Below are 21,153 nucleotides of genomic sequence, written 5' to 3' on the forward strand. Positions count from 1 at the left end.
GAGGGGGCGGGGCCGGCTCTGACTTGTCTCGCGGTTACTGGGCCTGCGGGAGCGCGCGAGGCTTGTGGGCGGGGCTGGGCGGGCCCTCACTTGAGATCGGTGGGAGGCTCTGCGGAGTGTTGAGGTTTCGAGGTCGTCTCGGGTAAGGGGGTCGCGCCGGAAGTGGCTGTGCCGCGCGCCTCCGTGTTGGAAGGAAGCTGCGGGAGGAGTTTAGTCGTTCAAGGGGGCGCGGCACCGCTGGGTGATTTTTACTGTTCCCTGCAGCAGCCATGGCGAAAGGCAGAGTCGTCGAGCGATCTCAGTCCGGGATGCTGCACTCGACCCCGGCGGGGGACGGGGCAGCGGGGACGCGTAGTGCCGCTGTGCCAAGTAGCAAAGATCACCTGAAGGGTGAGTAGATCTGCGGGCCTGAACTGAGGCTACCCCAAAGTCCGAAGGGGCGAGGACCCCATCAGATCGCTGGGAAAGAGGGACCTTTCAGCTTCCTAGGGTCGCGGCAAGAGGGTGGTGTACTTGGCATGGAGACCACCCGGCACGGCAGAGGGTCAGTCTCTTACTAGCTACTTTCTCAGTAGACATTATTTAAAAGAAACAGTGAGTCTGGTTACCCAGGCTACTAAGACAGGTGTTTAAGAGGCTTGAGGCTTCATTGCATTGTTTTACAGATGAACAAACTGAGAACTATGCAGGTACAGGACTTGTGCAGAGTCACAGAGCCCGGCTAAGGTTGTGATTAAGAGCCAGGACTTGCCGTTCCAGGTGCCACTTGAAAGTGTCAGATCCTAGCCGGGAGGGGTTGGCACAGGCCTTTAGTCCCAGAACTCCGGAGGCAGAAACAGGCGAATCTCTTCAATTCGAGGCCAGCCTGGTCTACAAAGTGAGTTCCAGGACAGTCAAGGCTACACAGAGAAACCTTGTCTCAAAAAACCTGTCAGATTCTGTGTTTCTGTTTACCCTGGTTTGTAACTTGGATTTATTTAGTTGGTTTGTTTTCGAGACAAGTTTTCATGTGTATCCCTATCTGTCCCAGAATTCACTCTGTAGACCTGACTGGTAAGAGATTCACCTGTCTCTGCCTCCAGAGTTGAAGCATTAAAGGCATGCTCCGCCACTTCCAGTCTTCGGCCTCCTTAGTGCTGGGATTAAAGGAGTGTGCCACCATGAAAAACTGGATTTGTAACTTTGAAAAACTCAGTTATCTGAATCTTCAAATGAGAATAGTAGTAATAGTATCTACTTAATTGGTTGATCAGGGAGTAAACAAAACAGTTAACGTAAGCGTGGCTTTTATGAAATGGGAGGTAGTTTCTAAGGAGACTTACTCAAAAGCTTTTTAGCCTACTACACCATCCTGAAATTTCTTGGCGCTAGTTTAAGGTGGGGGAAATATACCTCGAAAGTGTTTTGATTTTATCATGGCATAAAATTATTCATTGCTTTTCCTCAGCTGAAATGTTTACATTAAGTGCTTTTGAAGCTCAAATATTTGAAGTGATCAGAACAAATAGCCATTACATTGTTTGCAGCTCACTCACATTGCTGTCTTCTGCCACTACTAATGGCCAGAAAGCTGGTCATGTAAGAATTTGTAGTGAAGGGTCTGGAAGGGTGGCTGAATGGTTAAGCACACTGGCTACTCTTGCAGAGCACCCTGGTTCAATTCCCAGCACCCACATGTCAGCTAGTCACCATCTTAACTCCAGTTTCGGGGATCTAACACCATCTTCTGGGTGACCCCCCCTTCCCCAAACGATAAGGTGTGGTGTGCACTAATCCCAGCACATTGCAAGGCAGAGGCAGATGGATCTCTGAGTTTGAGGCCAACCTGGTCTACAAAGTCCAGCACAGCCAAGAGCCAGGGCTACAAAACCCTGTCTGGAAAACAACAAAAAACCCAAACAAATAAAACCTACAGTAGAAATGTGTTCTCAGCTAATTTTAAATGTCTGATGTAGTTTAGTTTGGCTCTTATAAGTTTATGTATTTGGGTATAGACTGTGGAGCTAAATAATTGTCATTTGGCTTGAGATTGTGGGGTTTTTGTTCCCCCTTAGAGTTACTAAATAATATATTATTTTTAATAATAATACATAAAATTTCCAGAGTGCCTCTATGGTGGTTTCTTTTATCAAATGACTTGCAAACTAGACATACATAAGCCAGAGGATGAGATGTGAAGATCTGCCCTCTAGGAGAAGTGGGGATTGGACAAGTGGAGGATAAAGGAAGGGGATGTGGAGCTACGGAAAACATTAGGCTTGAAGGTTGGTGTGACCCCCCCCTTTATGTGTGTCAATAAAGAGGTTATTGTGTCATCAATGGAGGGTTTCTGTTGGGTGGTAGATTAGGATAGACCATTTGACATGGTGTCAAATTGTTAGAAAATGTTTTTTTTAATTCATCTTTTTATTAATTACTAAAATTTTTCTCTTCTTTTCCTAATGTTAGGAATTATCTTCATGCGAAAAGATTTTGTGGCCCCTCATGTGATAGGATCTAGTTTACTTAGTATTCTGCTGTCCTGTTGTCATTAGTAACTAGTTAGCAACCAATTTTCTAGGATTAGAAAAACAATTTTTATTAATTGTAGATGACAACTTGCCACTCAAATAATCTTTGACTGAAAACTATTTGGTGCTAGAATCTTCTTTAAAATCTGAATGGTTTTTTGCTTGTTTGTTTTTAAGATAGAGACTCACCATGTATTCCAAGCTGATCTGTGGATTCTTCTTCCCCAGCTTCCAAGTACTGAGATCCCAAGAGTGGGCCCATGAGACTTTTTGTTGGTATGAGAGAGGGTCTTACCATATAGACCAAGTCTAGAACTCACTGAGTGGATCAGGTTGCTTTCCATATTTTGGCAATAGTCCTGCCTCTTTTTCCCAGTACTGGGATTGCAGACAGGTGTCACCACAAGTTGCCTTTTGTGTATGTGAGATTTTGGTTCCCCTCCCTTTTGTTTTTTCTTTCTTTCTTGTTTTGGGGTGAGTATTGCATTGGATACAGGAAGAACAGAAGTTCAAGGTCACCTTTGATTACATTTTTTTTTTTTAAGAATGTTTACTTGTTATTTATAGTGTATTCTGCCCAGATGAGGGCACTAGATCTCATTATAAGTGGTTAGGAGCCACCACGTGGTTGATAGGAATTGAACTCAGGATGTTTGGAAGAACAGCTGGTGCTCTGAGCCATCTTTCCAGCCCCCTAAATGACATTTTTGAGTTGAAGGCCAGACTCCTCTACATGAAACCATCTCAAAACCCAGAAGAAAATAGAGTTATAATATGGCTAATTTTTATTTTCTGAGGCTGCATTTATTCTTCTATTTATTGGGAAGGATTCTCACTGTGTAGCCTTGATCGTGATCTCACTATGTAGAATAGGCTTATAGAGATTTATCTGCTTCTGCCTCCTGAGTGCTGAGGCTGTACTTAGAAATTAGAAAAAAGGTGCTTTTTAAGAGGCAAAAATTGAAGATGTTGATCAGTAGAAACAGTTCATAGAGCAAGATCTAAAAGAAAGTCTGTTAATGTTTAACAAAAGATAAGGATAAGACCAGGGCTATAGGTAGGGCATGCTTTAAATCCCAGTACTTGGGAGTCAGAGGCAAGCTGATCTCTGAGTTCAAGGCCAGCCTGGTCTACCAGGGAAGTTCTAGGACATCCAAGGAAGGCTACAGAGGAGAAACCCTTCTCTAAAAGACAAGGGAAGTTGATTGTGCGGTCAGATTTTAGGAGAGAATTGGGGAGTTCACTGAAATAGGAAGCAAGGTCCTTGAGAAATGTAGCATTTAAGGCTTGAAAGGACTTGGAGAGTGTTATGACAGGATTCCTGTTATAACTGATATAACTATTATCACTGATAACCCAGAACTCAAGCAGTTTCTTTGACCTGGAAGGAAGATGGAAAGGCCAATAGTGAAATAACAAGTGTGATGATATTACTTGATAATAATATTAATGAGTATAGCAATAGTATTCAGGAAGATTTAGAAGCTAATGCATTTCAGGTACAGCCATGGTGGCTACCAGAGCTGAAGCACATGTCTTAATATAGTTGTAAAAAGACACATTAGTAGTATGCTTAGTATAAATTAACATGGGAATTATAAAAAGAATTATAACTGAGTTATACTCAGACTATAAATGGATTGAATGCTAGCCTTTAGGTTTACTAGGATTATGCATAAGTATTATTGACTCATAATCATCAGTACTGTTTACTATGTGTGAAAGCAGAACCTCAATTGAATGGCACATAATATATAAACACCTTTTCCATTGTTTTCTTATGTTGCTGGTGAGCACAATAATGGCAGGTGGCTCAGTTTCAGACAATGAAGAAAATAGGTATCAAGTTAAACTTTAGAAGTTATCAGCCACTGTCAAGTTTAGTTTTCCAGATAGCATACCAAATTCCTTATTTAAGTTTTAACTTCAAAGCTGGGCATGGTGATGCATGCCTTTTATGCTAGGGAGGCCTGTCTTTGGGGATGGGGACCAAAAAGTTTTTGCTTCAAAAGACTTTAAATTCTTAAAATGTGTTTAGGAACACACACTGCAGGTTAGAAGGTTCTTTCTTCATCTTTTAATCTTCAACTAAAAATTACCTTTTATTGTGTCCACCAAGTAATCTGGCCTTCTTATGAGATCTCTAAGCCATTTTGAATTCTATTCTTTGTAATGGTGTTGCCTGCTTCTTGGAAGCAGAGGTTGAACATAATAGATGCTCAGTAAACAAAAAGAAGCATGTTTCAGTCTGTGATTTAGGTAGAATAACCAGGAATGGGAAGATCAACTGTTTGTTCTTAAAAATTCTCATGTTCACAAATACTTTCACAGTGAAAAGCTAATTTATTTCTAATTGTAGAGGGGTTTAAATCCAGCATCGTGGAAACTCTGGCTGGAATGTAGACAAGCCCTTAGCACACACCTTTAATCCCAAACAACGAAGGTAAAGCTAGTTGGTCGAAGGAAGTGGCCATGTTGGAAAGTGTCTAATTGAGAAGAAGACAAAGTGATAAATAAGAGGAAGATTTGACAGAATAGGATATGTCCAACTCTCACAAGAAGAGACAGGTAAAGGAGAGTAGTATATCTAGAGAGGAAGAGAATAGGCAGTTTTATCAGGAGAGTTTTACAGGGACAGGTTGCAGAAAGAGAACAAGGTAGACATAGGTGAAGACAGAACAAACTAGAGAATGAAGAATAAGCCAGGAGATTAGAAAACTTTGTCAAAGTTAGTATGAAGCCAAGCGGAGCAATTCAGTCAGAAGCTGGGAGAAGTCAGTTTGAATCAGTCAGCTTGGAGAGGCGTTTGAGCCAGAACAGCTGAGTTGAACCAGCCCCCAGAGTTCAGAAAGAACAAGAAAGGCTGAACTTATTCAGCAGTCTTAGACACTGAAAACATTCTAGGCTTAGATTAGATTGTATGGAGGCTAGAAGCTTCCAGGACTGGGCCTAGGCCAGCAGACCGAGGCTATACGCTTTGGAAAGGACAATTGCATCAAGCATAATAAAAGTTACTTTTAAAAAGTTTTTTTTTTCCATTTACTTGTTGGCAGGTAGATGGGCCATGTGTGTTTGTGCCAGAATACAGTATTCTAAGGCATGTATGTTGAGGCTGTGGGACAATTTGCAGGAGTCTGATCTATCTTTCCATAGTATGTGTGTCAGGAATAGTATGGAATAGTATAGAATTCAGGTGTCTGCCAGATTTGGTGGCAAGTACCTTTAACTGCTGAGCTCTCTAGATAGATTTAAAAGTTTTATGTCTTTAAGAGACAACAGGCATGGTAAAAAAACTAAACTACTTACATATATAATAAGTCTTTGCTTTCACAGCCCACTAAAAGCTGTTTTTCTGAGTTTAATATTCCTCTTATTTCTCTTCTAAGAGTAGTTTTTTATTTGCTAAAGAAGAAAATCTATTAGTTTTATAAAAACAAGTGTGCATGTAATGATTTTTTGAGATAGGGTCTCCTTGTGTGGCCCAGGTTTGTCACCAACTCTCAGTTCTCCTACCTCAGCTTTCTAAGTTCTGAGATACTTGGGTGTGTGTGGTTCTGCCTTGCCTACTCTTTGTCCTAGGAGCAAAAGCTGCATTTTTGATTGAGTTGGTTATAATACACACTGATGTTTTTGGAACTTGCTGTTTTGTGTCCTGTATGTGTGATGGATGTATGTGAATGATCAGGTGTGAGCATTTAGGCTTGTACATACAGAGCCCAGAACAGAAAGGTGACTTTCTCTGTTGCTCTTCCTCACTGCTTTAAAACAGAATCTCTTTTTCTAAGTGGGAAGCTCTGCTTTTTAGCTCGGCTGGCTGACTAGCCAGGCAGAAGGCTCTCTGGATTAGCTCATGTCCTGCCCTCCCTGCAATACTGTTCTGGGTGTGCACAGCTGTGCTGGGGAGTCAAGCTCAAAAGTACTCATGTTTGCAGTGTAAGCACTCTACCTCACTTAGCCGTTTCCCCAGCTCCAGAACAATTGTTTTGTTTAAAGCTTTATTTATAGTGTTCTGCCTGCATGTCTGCCTCCTCGCCAGATGAGGGCATCAGATCTCATTATAGATGGTTGTGAGCTACCATGTGGTTGCTGAGAACTGAACTCAGGACTTTTGGAAGAACAGCCAGTGTTCTTAAACTCTGAGTCATCTCACCAGCTCCAATTGGTTTGTTTTGAAAGATTTATTTTTATGTATGAGTGTTTGCCTGAATGTGTGTTAATGCACCACATACTGATGTCTGTGGAGGCTAGAAGAGGCCATCAGATTCCTGAGAACTGGAGTCTTAGATGGCTGTGAGTCATGATGTGAGTGCTGAAAACTGAACCTGCAAGAACAGGGAGTGGTCTTAACTACTGAGCTGCCTTGCCAGCCTCTGCAGCCCCATAGCTAGCTGTCTCTCTCCCCTGTCCCCATTGCTGTTTTTTCTATATGTTTATGTGAGGGTTTTGGATTCTAGAGTTACAGACAGTTGTGAGCTGCCGTGTGGGTGTTGGGAATTGAATCCAGCTCCTCTGGAAGAGCAGTCAGTGCTCTTAACCTGAGCTGGCAACCTGTTGTTTTGTTTGTTTGTTTGTTTGTTTTTGTTCTTTTCTGGGGGGGGGTGCTGTGGTCTCACTGTGTAGCACAGGGTAGCCTCAGTCCCACTATATACTCCTGGCTGTTCTCAGATCTTAAGAGTTAGAATTATAGGCTTGACCGATCAGGCCAAGAATAATTTATGTATGTGTATGGTTTGTACATGTTTTGTGGGTGTATGCATGTGGAGGCCAGAGGTCAATGTCGGGTTGTTTGTTTGAGATGGGGCCTTACTATGTATCCCTGGCTGTCCTGTAACTATGTAGACCAAGTTGGCCTTAAACTCAGAGAGAGCTGCCTGTCTCCGCCTCCACAATGCTGGGATTTAGATGTGTACCACCGCATGTGTCCAATGGTTGGTTCTTGAAGTAACTGGTTTAATGTCATTATTTTGGGCAAAAGTATAAACGGTTTCTTGGGAGGAAAGGAATTGAGGTCATTATTAGTTGGCTTGAAATGCAATTTATATTGATTATACTTTTTTTTTCTTTCAGAAAAACCTTGTGTAGAAGCTGGGTCAGCAAGAACATCACTCCTTATACTGGTGTCCATTTTTTTATGTGCAGCTTTTGTTATGTTTTTGGTATATAAGAATTTTCCTCAGCTTAGTGAGTAAGTATACAGCTGAAAATGTCTAGATATTTTAGAAGTAAAATGAATTAGAAGCTAAATTTACTTTAGCAACAGAACTATTACAGTGTTTGTATACCAATGCTCGTGGATCATAGCCAGTCCATGAGCCTTGTTAGCTTCAGATTTCCTTACTGCTGTCTTGTGTTTTTGGTTTTTAGATAGTCTCTTACCTCTTTGCTTTAAATTTTCTGATTTCAACTGAGATGTATCTCCTCCTTTCTTCATCCCCTTTCTTTTCTTTCCTTTTCTCTGTCTCTCTTTTATTAAAGAAACAAAATTAGAATTTTAAGAAAAGGGCAGGACAATCATGGTGGTGCAAACCTTTAGTCCTGGCATCCCAGGGTAGAGGTGGATATATCTCTGTGAATTGAAGGCTAACCTCCTTTATAAAGAAGAGCTTAGTAGTCCACATCCAAGGGTTTTCAAAGGTTTTTCAAGCTAGAAAGTTGCCTTACCTCTTGATTTTGTTTTGTGTGTGTGTGTGTGTGACTTTCCTAGAGCTGACTCCCTGATTGAGGCAGGCACTGTTATGTCGGCAGTGCACACCTTTAGTCTCAGCAGGTGGAGCTCTGAGTTCTAGGACAGCCCAACCGGGGCTCCACAGAAAAAAAGGGGGAAAAATTCAGACTGGCAACATAGGGAATTTCTTTACCAATTATCTTTTTGTTTTGTTTTGGTATTTCAAAATAGGGTTTCTTTCTGTAGCCTTGGGTGTCCTGGACTCACTTTGTAGACCAGGCTGGCCTCGAACTCACAGCAAGTACTGGTTGCTTATTTTGCTACATATATTTTGTATCTTTTTATCTGAAAAAATATTTTCTAGTTTGTTCAAGAAAATGTTCCCAAAAAAGAAAAGAAAATGTTCCAAAATAAGTAATGACTCTTCCTGTTAAAATGTTAATTCAGGGGCCCATCAGATGCCTTAGCAGGTAAAGACACTTGCCAACTATGAATGATGCCCTGGATTTGATGCCTAGGATCAGATGGCAGGAGAGAAGCTGCTCCTGAAAGCTGTCCTCCGACCCTCACACACATGTGCAAACACTATTAAATTATAAAAAATAGAGATTTAATTCAGTATTTAAAAATAAAATAAAAACTGGGTTTATTTTGATTTTTGAGACAGAGTCTCACTCTGTAGCCCTTGCTAGCCTGGATCTCACAGAAATCCACCTGCCTCAGCCTTCTGAGTGCTGCGATTACAGGCATGCACTACCGCACTGAGGTTACATAGGGAATTTAAAGCTAGACTAGACTACATAGTGAACCTGTTCCTCAAAATGGAGAGGAGGAAGATTAACTTTCTTGCATTTTGAGCTGGGATATTGCTGTATAAAGTGTGAATTCAGTAAAAGTTTTAGTGAACTTTTAAAAGATTTATTTACTATGTACATGAGTACTCTATCCGCATGTACACCTGCATGCCAGAAGAAGGCATCAAATCCCAGTAGAGATGGCTGTGAGCCACCATGTGGTTGCTGGGAGTTGAGCTCAGGACCTCTGGAAGAGCAGTGCTCTTAATTTATTGAGCCATCTCTCTAGACCGTGAATTTTTATTATAAATGATTATTGACCTTAGTTTAGAAAAATTACCCAAAAGAATGTTAAGTATGTTTTTTGCTTTTTTCTTTTGTTTGTTTGCTTGTTTGGTTTTTTTGTTTTGTTTTGAGACAGGGTTTCTCTTGTAGTCCTGGCTGTCCTGGACTCATAGACCAGGCTGGCCTGAACTCACAGAGATTTGACTCTCTCTGCCCCTCCCAGTGCTGAGATTAAAGGCATATACCACTATGTCAGGTTTGTTAAGTATGTTTTTAATATATTCATAGCGATGGTTCATTTCTTAATGTTTAATTTAAAATTTAAGCCAGTATTGAAACAGATGATGCTTTTAATTTTTGGGTTGTATCATTTTGAACTTTAATTTGTGCCTGTGTTTGTGTGTGTGTGTGTTTACAGACTGTTGAACCAAAAAAAAAATAAGTAAATTTTCCTTATTACAGATTAATTGCATTGCATCATTTTGGCTTAAAACCCCATGTTTTGAATTTGAATTTGATTTTGATCATGGAACTCTGGTTTTTATATTTTCTTACATTACTAATTTTATTTTTTTAGAGAAGAAAGAGTGAATATGAAGGTTCCAAGAGATATGGATGATGCCAAGGCTCTAGGAAAAGTTCTCTCCAAATACAAGGACACCTTTTATGTACAAGTACTGGTTGCTTATTTTGCTACATATATTTTGTATCCTTTTATCTGAAAAAATATTTTCTAGTTTGTTCAAGAAAATGTTCCCCAAAAAGAAAATGTTCCAAAATAATTAATGACTCTTCCTTTTAAAATGTTAATTCAGGGGCCCATTAGATAGGTAAAGACACTTGCCAACTATGAATGATGTCCTGGATTTGCTGCCTAGGATCAGATGGCAGGAGTTACCATGCCCAGTCTGGTTTCTCTTTCTACTTCTGTGTAGGTCAGGCATGAAACTTAGGTACCTAGGCTTACAAAACAAGTGCTTCTACTCACGGAGCCATCTTGCTAGCCCTTGTACTTTTGAATGTTAAACTTGATGTGAAAAGCCGCTCTTTAAATTAGAGAGGAACAAGGAGAGATTTGATCTTGGTGCATATAACAAAGATTTCATTTACTAGCACAGGGCTGTTAGAACTGGGTGAGTCATGTAAGCACATGAGAAAAAGGAACCTGTAAGATTAGTTTTACTTCCATGTTGTACTTGAGTCTGTGTATCAGATAATTTTATCATTTCAAAATCCATGTGCATTTTGGTATGTGCTGGCATTGATCAAGGGCCTGTAGTGCATTGAATACCTCCTTCACCACTGAGCCTTAGTTGAGCCCTAAAAATTATTGGTGAGATTTTTGTTGTTGTTTTTAAGAGTTAGAAACAGATCTTTATTTTAAACTCTGTTCTACGTAATCAGCGTTTTTCACCCACTGGGGAAGCAGAGACCTTCCCAGGCTTCCCTATCTTTTGTTTAGGTGCTGCCTTTGTGTGGTCCGCGGCTGTGGTAGGGTGGCAAGCAGCAGCAGCAGCCATTGCTGCCTTCTTTGACGGCCTGCTTAGCCTTTTTGCTTACTTGGTAGCTCTGATAGCCTGCTCTTGCTGAGCTTTCCTAATTTCAGGTTTCTGATTCCTCTTGGCCATTATATCAGCAAGAGATGCAGCAGTGATGGCCCACTGGAATTTGACTACACGGCGGCGGGCTCTTTTCTTTTGTAGAGGACAGTCCAGTTTAATCTGCTGAGGATTCCTTTTGGAAAGGAATGTGCACTCAAACTGGAAAACCTTCTTGTTGGTCCTGGCATAGCGCTGCCCTGTCTTGTAGCCGCTGAAACTTCATGGCTCTACCTTCTTGGTGATAGCTGCTGGCTGGCCAGAGGAAAGATGTCAAAGAGAAAGCTTGATGAGATATTTTAATTTCTTTTGCTTTTTGCTTTTTTGTTTGAGGCAAGATCTCCCTGTATAGCCTTGGCTGACCTGGAACTCATTATGTAGACCAAACTGTCCTCAAACTCAAAAAGATCTGCCTGTTTCTCCCTACCCAGTGCCAAGATTAAAGGTGTGTGCCACTAAACCTGGTCCTCCTTTCTTTTTGAACTATTTCTCTGAAGTATGCTTTGTATTTTATATTCAAAACATTTCAACTCAGACTTGCCTCCTCTCAGTGTCTCTCAGCAGCCATATAACTCCTATAGTCTCAAACTTGTATATAAAAATTTTTTGGAGGTGTATTTATTAGGTTTTTTTTTTTGTTGTTGTTGTTGTTTTTAAAGGAAGCTCTCCTTAAGCTGCTGTGTGGCCAGTAATGACAGTGGACCTTTGATCCTTCTGAATCCATCTCCTACATATGCCACCATGCTTGGCTATTATTTTTATTTTATTTTATCCTTTTATTTTAAATGTACTTTTTTTGTTGATTGGTGTTTTGCTTTCATGTATTTCTGAGTGAGGGTGTCAGAAGGCCTGGACCTGGAGTTATAGACAGTATGATCTACCATGTCAATACTAGGAACGAACCTGGGACCTCTGGAAGAACAGTGTTCTTAACTTTTGAGTTGTTTCTCCAGTTCCCTTTATTTTATTATTTATTTTGGCTGTCATTTTTAAAAGTTTGTTATCTTGATTCTAGTGTTAATTCATTTAGCCAATTTAAAAACATTGTAAATACATGCTAAGTGCATGTCTTATGTTTTGAGTATTACAGAATAAAATTCCCAAGCAGCTAGAATATGAATGGTAGATAAAGACACGGCACAGTTGTTAGCACACCCAGTCCGCATAGCACTAATTAGTGTGCTTTCAGTCTCAGCACTAGGGTGGCGGAGGCAGGGGGTCTCAGAGTGTGAGTCTAACCTGGTCTATAAAGAAAGTTACAGGCCATCCAGGGTCTATGAAATGAGACCCTGTCTCAAAAACACCAAAACAAAAAAAAATTACTGAAGACTTTCTTTCGCTGAGCTGCCCAATTTGTCTCTGCCTAGTGCCAACTGGGTGTTTTTCTAGATTTCCTAGATTTCCGGCTAAGGCTACATAGAGAAACCCAGTCTCAATTTCTTGTTTATTACCAGCATGTTTATTTGTTTACTGCATTTTTGTATTATTAGTCAGTTGGTAGCTAGGTTGGAGCTGGAGGAATTCTGGCTGGCAACTTACATACTTTTTAGATATTTGGTTATGATTTTACATTATCATTTAATTATAAGTTGGGTATTCCTAGTCCCCAAACCAAAATATCCAGAATCTCTAAAATATAGAACTTGTTTTAGGGCAGATATGATACTACAGATAGAAAAACTCACCAGACCTCATGGCACAGGTTTCAGTACAACATAAAAGTAATAGTACTACATAAAGTAATTTGTATTGTAATACAAAAGTTTTGTGTTATAATTTCTTCAGATTATATTGTAAAACTTTTGCTTCATTATTTTTTAATCCTTAACTTAGAAGTTAACAGTTTGCAAACTTTTGCTATCCCAGGTTCCATATTCCTCAGTATACTCTCCGGATTTCTTTATCCCTTTCCACTAGCTTTATTCCTTGTTTGTTTGGTAAGTATGTGAAATAAATTTGGAGACTGGGAAAATAAATAAAATATTGAGGGTTGGAAGTGTGTCATTATGCATAGCTATAGAGGAAAGCCTCCTTATTCTTAAGATAACAGCTGGCAGTAATTACTGGAAATGGTCAAAAGTTTAATGAAAAGTCCCTGTTTATTTTTGAGTTACAGTTTGAGAAAGGACTAGATCAAATGGGTTCTTATTCTCTAGATAAGAGATATCATATAGGCTACCCTGCCTGGCCCCTAAAAGAGCTAAAGTAAGCAAATGCATCTGCAGGAATAAGGTGGGAAAATACGAAGTGTACATGTCTTCTCGTTTTCCAGTGTTCTGGACTTGGTGCCTCCTTCTGCTACATGCTCTCATACTTAGTGGGAAGACCTGTTGTATACAAATACCTAACAGAGAAAGCAGTAAAATGGTCGCAGCAGGTAGGCATTGACTTTTGGTTTTGCTTTTTTGTATTTTTTTTTTTTTTTTAGTTTTGTCATCCTTTAAAAAAAATGTTTGTTTTGAGATGGGGTCTCACTATGTAGCCCTGGCTGGCCAGGACCTCACAGAGATCGCCTGCCTTTGCCTCCTAAGTGCTGGGATTAAAGGGGCATGCCACCCTGCTGGAAAATTTACTTTCCTTTTAAAATGTCTTTTAAATTTGTACAGTTTATGTGTATGTGCATGTCTTGTGTGTGTGTTGATGTCTGTGGAGGCCAGAATAGAGTGTCAGATCCCCTGGAGCTGGAGGTACAGGACTCAGGTCTTCTGGAGTGCACCAGGTGCTCGTGACTGCAGAGCTGTTGCCCTAGCCCCAGTCACTTCACTTTTGGAGACAGGGCATCATATAGCCCATGCTGGCCGTGAATTCTTGATCCTCCTCTTGCCATTCTTTTTTGCAGAAGTCAATGTCAATATGAAGGCGTCCCAAAATTAGTTACTTCCGTCAGGATCTTTAAAAAGACTAGGAGCATGACGAAGTGGCTCATGCCTATAATTCCAGCAGTATAATTCTGAGGAGGCGGATCGCAGGGAGTTTGAGACCAGCCTGAGCTACAAAGTGAGTCCAGGAGAACCAAGGCTACACAGTGAAAACATGTCTGGAAAAACAAGGAAACAAAAGAAAACTAGGAATGATTAATATACTTTATACAGAATAATGCTACTATAGTCTTTGTGGTGTAGTAGACATTTGGTTATTGTAACAAACGCTGGAGAAAGACACAAACGTGATTTTGCTACAAGGTTTCAGTTTGTATCCTTAGCTGTGTTTGTTGTTGGCCAGTGTAAGACAGAGTTAGGGCAATGTAAGTTTGGCAGGGTCTATTCAACTCATGGCAAAAAGGAACCCAATAGAGGCTCCTGGATGGGAGCAACATACAAGTCCAAGAACACTCACTCTTCAGGTAGCTAAGCTTCCTCCAGTCCCGCCCCGCCTCCCCAGTGTCCACTACCTTAATAGCGCCAGCACATAGAGACCTAGGTTTCATTGTGTGTTACAGTTGGCAACTTTTCCTTTTAAACCATAACAGGAGAATTCTATTTTTCTAACAGATCAAAAGAAATAATTACATCTTATAGGAAATATAGAGATCATTCTGCCTTAGCCCCTTGTTTTAGAGAAGAAAGGAAAGTTTTGTATTTTACTTCAGTTTGTGATCACTTGTAAAACATCTGAAATCTCTGGGTAGACTTAATGTAGACTTTGAATCTAGTGCCTTTTTTGTATATGCATACTGAGTGCTAGATTTACATATACAATTTTCTTTGGAATAGCTGTTTTATGTAAGTGATTTTGCTAGTTATGCAGAAATATAAGTAATCAGTATTTAATCAGTGAAAATTTTCTATATGCTCGTTTAATGTTTATCAACAATAGGTCAGTTTACTCACATATTTTAATAGCATAAAATGAAGATGATGTAAAATTTTCTAAAAATTGGAAACTGGAGGCCGGGATATGTAACTCAGTGGTAGCACATTTACCTAGTGTGAATGAGGCCTTAAGATCAAATACCCCTCCCCACATAACCATAAAAACTAAGATTAGGGCTGATGATATGGCTCAGTGTATAAGATCATGGCCCTAAAAGCCTAACAGGTGAATTTGATTCCTGGAGCTCATCAACGTGAAGGAAGGAAAGAAAGAGCTTGTTCTACAGACTGTCTTTTGGCTTTGTCATGTGTGCATATGATGGTAATTACTTTTTAAAGAAATTAACTCAGGGCTGGTAGCATGCGCCTTTAATCCTACCATGGGTAGGCAGAGGCAGGTGGGTCTCTGTAAATTCAAGGCCAACCTGGTCTTATCTGGTGAATTGCAGACCAGACAGAACTACATAGTGAGAACTTGTCTTTACAAAAGAAAAAAAGGGCCGCCTCGGTGGCACCCAGCACTCCCGAGGCAGAGGCAGGCAGGTCTTTGTAAGTTTGTGGGCCAGCCTGGTCTGCAAAGTGAGTCAAGGACGGCTAAGGCTACATAGAGAAACCCAGTCTCAATTTCTTTTTTTGTTTTGTTTTGTTTTATATGTGTGTGTGGTTCTGGGGCTTTAACCCTGAAGGCAAATGTTATACGACTGACCTACATCCCCAGAAAACACACATTGTTCCTGTTGGGTAAATTGTGATGTGTCTGGTATGAGAATTTGGGGAATTTATATCACATTAAGCAATTTACCTTCAAGATTGGTCTTAACTAATACTGGTTCTTTTTTCATGACAGGTAGAGCGTCATAGAGAGCATCTCATTAACTACATTATATTTTTGAGGATCACACCATTTCTGCCTAATTGGTTTATTAATATTACATCTCCTGTGATAAATGTGCCACTGAAAGTGTTTTTTATTGGCACTTTTCTAGGTAAGACCTCTGGCTCATGCTGTGTGACAGCTCCTCATGCGTGTGTCCAACTGTCCAGCTGGCCTAGATTGCCTGCTGTGTGCAAAATCACCAGCACCATATATAACTCTTGGGCACAAAGCCTGGCCTAGATAGCTTATTCAGTGTGTTCTAATATGGTACCTCTTTAAAGGATGAACACTTTCTACTAGATATTATTTTAATAACCGTAAATTAAGTAGAACCCTCCACCTGCTTTTTTTGTAAACATTTTTATTTTTTGGTGATATTAGGGCTCACAGCCCAAACCCAGGGCTGTGTAGGTCAAGCCAGAAGTTCTACACCACCAACCACCTACACAGCTCCAGAATATTTTTTTCTAAATGGTCCTGCAGCCCTTTCATCCTATGCCATTTAGGGCAGAGATGTCAGGCTGTCAGGGCTGCGAGCTTTACAGGCTGAAAGCTCTTCTCGGGAACATGGACTGCATGCTCCCAGATGAGCAGCCCAGGTCAAGAACCAGCTGCCTGTAGCCTTCCAGATGTTTGGTAGTGATGACTAGTAACTGACCAAAGACATATATTTTTTTTTAAAATACTTTTCTCTGCTGCACAAACTTCACTGTGTTCCTTGCAAAACTGATTTGTTTAGGTTTTTGGAGACAGGGTTTCTCTTTGTATCCTTGGTTGTCTTGGACTTACAGCTTTTCACTTGCTTCTACCTCCCCAATTGCTGGGATTATAGGTGTGCACCATCTTGCCTGGCTCATGCAGAACTTTTTTAACTCCTGTCTTTCTCAGGGGAGAAAAGGAAACATTTAGTTTCTGCTTTTTGAGCTTCTTTCCTTTGCATTCTAACTAAATATTGAAATCCAGTTTATTTTGGGAATTACCAAAAGTCTAGGGGAAACAAGATCAATAGACATCAAGGGAATGATAACAGGTTTTGAAATTAAGTGGACGTAACTCATTGAAGGGGGTTGAGTGCTTGCCTACTTACTACACAAGGCTCTGAGCTTGATCTCCAGAACTACAGAAAAAAAAAATTCATAATTTTGAGAATTTTGCCTTTCTTTAGGAAGACTACTGTTTTTCTTTGCAGTCTAAATTGCTTGAATTCAGCATACAGGTTTTTCATGTATTGAATATTAAAGTGTAAATATTGAATATTAAAGTAAAATATTAAATTTTACTTCCATGTTGTACTTGAATCTGTGTCAGATAATTTTATCATTTTAAAGTATAATCCATGTGCAGCATGGATAAATGCCTGTGAGGTCTTTGTTTTTTTTTTAACTTTTTTTTATATATATATTTATGTATGAGTGCTCTATCTTCATGTACACCTGCATGCCAGAAGAGGGTATCAGATCCCAGTATAGATGGTTGTGAGCCCCCATGTGGTTGCTGGGGATTGAACTCAGGACCTCTGGAAGAGCAGACAGTGCTCTTAACCACTGAGCCATTTCTCAGCCCTGACTTTTATTTTTAAGTTACATCTGTGTGAGAGTATATGCATGTGAGTGCAGGTACTTTTGAAGGCCAGAGGCATCAAATCTCCCTGGAGTTCTAAGCATTTGTGAACCATCCAACATGGATGTTGGGAACTGAACCCTGGTCCTTTGTAAGAATAACAAGCATTCTTAACTGCAAAGCCATCTTTCCAGCCCCTTGCATTTATTTTGTTTTATATCAGCTGCTGTATCTACGCAGACTTTTAGTATCTTTCTGTGTAGAGGGCAGAGCTTGAACCAAGGACCTTTTGCATGCCAGGCTGCCACTCTACCACTGAGTTACAGACCCCTAACCCTTACATCATTTTAATTTTAAGTTTATTCTACACAGTATGCTCAGCCTGGATTTTTGTGGTGGTCGCTGGGGTGAGCTTGAACCTAGAACTTAATGCATGCTGGGCAAATACCATTTGCATTAGATCTCTAGTCCCCTTTTTTTTTTTTTTAAATCTTTTTGAGTCAAATTGTTCAGGCTAAGCTTGATCTCCTGCCTCAGCCTCTTCAATAGTAGTTGGAATTACAGGAGTTATTTAGTTTTAAAACATACTAAAAAGTTATGAAGTTACTCTCTGGATGACATTTTCTTGTTTTTATTTGCATTCTCCAAGTTTCTGGTTTTCCTGGGTGGTGGTGGCACACACTGTTATTCCAGGCACTTGCAAGGCAGAGGCGGGTAGATCTTGAGCCAGCCTCGTCTACAGAGTGAAGGATACACAGAGTGACCCACAAAACAAAACCAAGTATGGTTTAAAAAAAAAAAATTATCTGCGAGCTGGGTGTGGTGGCACATAACTTTAATCCCAGCACTCAGGGAGGCAGAGGCAAGTGGATCACTGTGAGTTTAAGGCCAGCCTGGTTTACAAAGAGTGTCCAGAACAGCCAAGGCTACACAGAGAAACCTGTCTCCAAAAACCAAAAAAAATTCATTATCCATAGCTGATTATGAAAAACTGGGTTATTTATAGGTGAGACTAAACTTACTGAGCTTGAAGTTTTTTAAAGTTTGTTTTATGTGGTACTGTAGATTAAACCTAGGGCCTTGAATGCTGGGCAAGCATTCTGTCAGTGAGCTATGTCAAAGTGAGGTTTTTTGGTTTTTTTGTTTGTTTTTAGACAGGGTCTCTTTACACGTAGACCAGGGTTCAGACTAGCAGAGATCCTTCTGCTTCTGCCTCCCACGTGCTGAGGTTAAAGATGTGAGTCACCATGCCCAGCCTGGTTTCTCTTTCTATTTCTGCATGGGTTCTAGGGATCAGACTTAGGTCCCTAGGCTTCCAAAGCAAGTGCTGCTACTCACTGAGCCATCTTGTTAGCCCTCCTTTTAAATATTAAACCCAATCTGAAAAGAGAGGACGGGGAGAGATTGGGTCTTCGTGCATATAACAGATTTCATTTACTAGCACAGGCTGTTAGAACTGGGTGAGTCATGTAAGCACATGAGAAAAAGGAACATGTAAAGTTAATTTTACTTCCATGTTGTACTTGAATCTGTGTCAGATAATTTTATCATTTCAAAGTGTAATCCATGTGCAGCATGCTGGTATGTGTTGGTATTGATTTATTGCCTTCTATGTCCTAAGTACCTGTTTTAAATTCTTAATCCTTTCCTCATAATGCAGATACCTGAGTTCCTAAAAGATACTATGAGTAAATATGATTTGGGGGTCTGGAGAGACGGCTCAGTGGTTAAGAGTGCCTGCTGCTCTTATGGTGGACCTGGGTTCAGTTCCCACATGGGGCTCACTCCTGTGTGTAAGCCTAGTTGTAGGGATCGGATTCCCTCTTGTGGCTTCTATGGGTACTGCATGTCCATGGTGTACTCACATGTGCGCAAGACATGCATACATATGAAAAAAATGATGGTTTTCACTTTAATTGACAGGCTGCCGTCACTACTTACTGTTTTTTTATTTTTATTTTAGGTGTTGCACCTCCCTCTTTTGTAGCAATTAAGGCAGGAACGACTCTGTATCAGCTTACAACAGCAGGAGAAGCTGTTTCCTGGAACTCAGTATTTATTTTAATGATTTTGGCTCTTCTTTCCATTCTGCCTGCCATCTTCCAAAAAAAACTAAAACAGAAATTTGAGTGAAGAATCACGGGTTTTCGTTTACCACCACCATCACCACCATCATCATCTCAGGTTAGCAGGTGATTCATTTTATGCTTTGAAATCATTCAGTGACTGAAGGAAGGACTTTTAAAGTAAAACATCCCATGAGACAGTTAAAATAATGCATTTATGTGGCAGGGGAGAACAGAAATTGGTATACTGTGAGAAGTGCTGTCATCACACCTGTGAGAAATAACTTACACATTACTGTTCGTGAGTAGCTCTGAGATATCATAGTGGCCTGGTCTACAATTGTTGCTCTAATAATTCATTTAGAGTGTTTTTCTCCTTTATGTCTGGTTAATAACTAAAATAGTGAACTCAGGTCCAGTGGCAGGCACACACCTGTACTCCCAGCTGTTCAGGAGACTACGGCCAGAGGATTGCTAGTTTGAGACTAGCTTAACCAATATCACAAGACCCTGTATTAAAGTAAAATTACCAACAGTGAAATTAAATAAAATAAAAATTCAGAGCACAAACGAAATACTTGAAGCAAAAGAGTCTTTCATTTTCTTTCTCTGTCTGAAAAAAACAAGCACTTTCCGGAAGCCAAGCACTTTTCATTGTAGCAAGGATGAGTTATTTAAGTTTTCCTTAGAAAATTTTATCATGGATTAGTCTAATAATTTAAATTCTGGCCAGTCTGTTTTCATCTTTTTCTAGGTTTTACAGTATTTCCATCATACCTATGTAAAAGGAGAATTATATACTTGTATCATATTGGTGTTGATAATGTATATTCAGATAATAATATTTTGTTACAGTGTCTTTATTATCTCAAAAGGAGTTCTAAAAGTAAATACTGGAAGCATATACTTTTTAGACATTAATTATTTTATAATGAAACAACTGGCAGTAAGGCATTAGTGGTTAATATAGTTTATTTGTTCCAGTGACTGTAAAGTTTGTCTCGTAGTTCTGTCTGCTCATTAAAGAATGTATTGTGAAATTACCTTCTGTGCATGATATATCTGTGCAATTGCAGTGTTGCCTTTCCCCCAGCCTCCTTTGGGACAGCACTTGATTAGCACACTTTCCCAGGTGTAGAGCTTCCACTGTCTTCCCTCCACACGGTGATTGGTGTCTCCACCATTTCTTGGGAGAGACTTCTTGGCTGTTTATGGATGACCTTTATTCCTTGCCAGGACAAAGTAATATAAATCACTCTAAGATCCAGTTGGTTTGTTCAACAGTTGCTTTAGTGGCGTGGGAAGTCCTTGTGTTTTTGTTCTTCAAAGTCTGATCATCTCAAAGCCTGTTTCTCCTGCAAAATGTGGACTAATCCTTTTCTGTCACAGTATTAACATGTGGATATATTACAAATACAAGGAAATAATATTGATAAATATTGTAGTCTATCTTGTGTTCTTTTGTGTGAAATTGTTTTGTCTAGCAAAGTTTTCTTTCTTATTGACCAGAGACTGAGTAATAAAGCCTTTGTTGTGTTTATAAATGAAATAAACACATAGCTATTTGGGGCTAAGTTTACAAATATTACTGTATAAATATAATTGAAGCTGGGCATGGTGACATGCTTGCAATCCCAAGATTTGGGAAGAGGAGGTTCAGGGTTAACCTCGGCTACATAGTGAGTTTGAGGCCATAACCTGGGCTATGTAAAAACCTGACTCAAAACATGTATATTCATTCACGTGAATTTCTATCAGGCCTTTACAAATGAACAAAAGCTTGGACAACAGGAACGTCCTGTTGTAATGGAAAGTCAAGCAGGTAATGAAGCAGGCTGTACACAAAAAAAGGCTACTTTGGTTTGTGGATGCTGCCTACTCTACTCTATGCTGAGAGTGTTTTCTCTGTCCTCTAGCATATGCCTTCTTTCCCTTTGCTATATTTTTTTTCATATATTTAACAGGAGCTGCCACTTTGGTGGGAAA

General features: G+C 40.0%; 1 protein-coding gene and 1 pseudogene across 4 annotated transcripts; one reads left to right on the forward strand and one right to left on the reverse strand.

The window, feature by feature from the left end:
• The first annotated feature begins 59 nt into the window (after positions 1 to 59).
• Positions 60 to 20,604, forward strand: Tmem41b (transmembrane protein 41B). 4 transcript variants are annotated; one of them, XM_060367054.1, is made up of 7 exons: positions 63 to 390; positions 7,578 to 7,695; positions 9,832 to 9,960; positions 12,696 to 12,789; positions 13,125 to 13,229; positions 15,512 to 15,650; positions 19,065 to 20,604. In XM_060367054.1, exons 1-7 carry the CDS (start codon positions 270 to 272, stop codon positions 19,232 to 19,234), a joined length of 876 nt encoding a protein of 291 aa, XP_060223037.1. In that variant the 5' UTR covers positions 63 to 269; the 3' UTR covers positions 19,235 to 20,604. The 4 variants fall into 4 exon arrangements, with proteins under 4 accessions (XP_060223039.1, XP_060223040.1, XP_060223037.1 ...); XM_060367056.1 differs by lacking the exon at positions 15,512 to 15,650 and having other exon boundaries at positions 60 to 390; positions 19,065 to 19,224; XM_060367055.1 differs by lacking the exon at positions 12,696 to 12,789 and having other exon boundaries at positions 9,832 to 9,928.
• On the reverse strand, positions 10,655 to 12,309 carry LOC110548194 (large ribosomal subunit protein eL24-like; annotated as a pseudogene).
• Positions 20,605 to 21,153: the final 549 nt, after the last annotated feature.

This window comes from Meriones unguiculatus, chromosome 14 (genome assembly GCF_030254825.1).
Source record: "Meriones unguiculatus strain TT.TT164.6M chromosome 14, Bangor_MerUng_6.1, whole genome shotgun sequence".
NCBI classification, from domain to species: Eukaryota; Metazoa; Chordata; class Mammalia; order Rodentia; family Muridae; genus Meriones; species Meriones unguiculatus.

Coding starts and splice junctions, on each gene's coding strand:
- Tmem41b (XM_060367054.1), top strand. CDS start 270: ATGGCGAAAGGCAGAGTCGTCGAGCGATCTCAGTCCGGGATGCTGCAC. Junction 7,696..9,831: donor AATTTTCCTCAGCTTAGTGA/GTAAGTATACAG, acceptor TTATTTTTTTAG/AGAAGAAAGAGTGAATATGA. Junction 13,230..15,511: donor CAGTAAAATGGTCGCAGCAG/GTAGGCATTGAC, acceptor TTTTCATGACAG/GTAGAGCGTCATAGAGAGCA.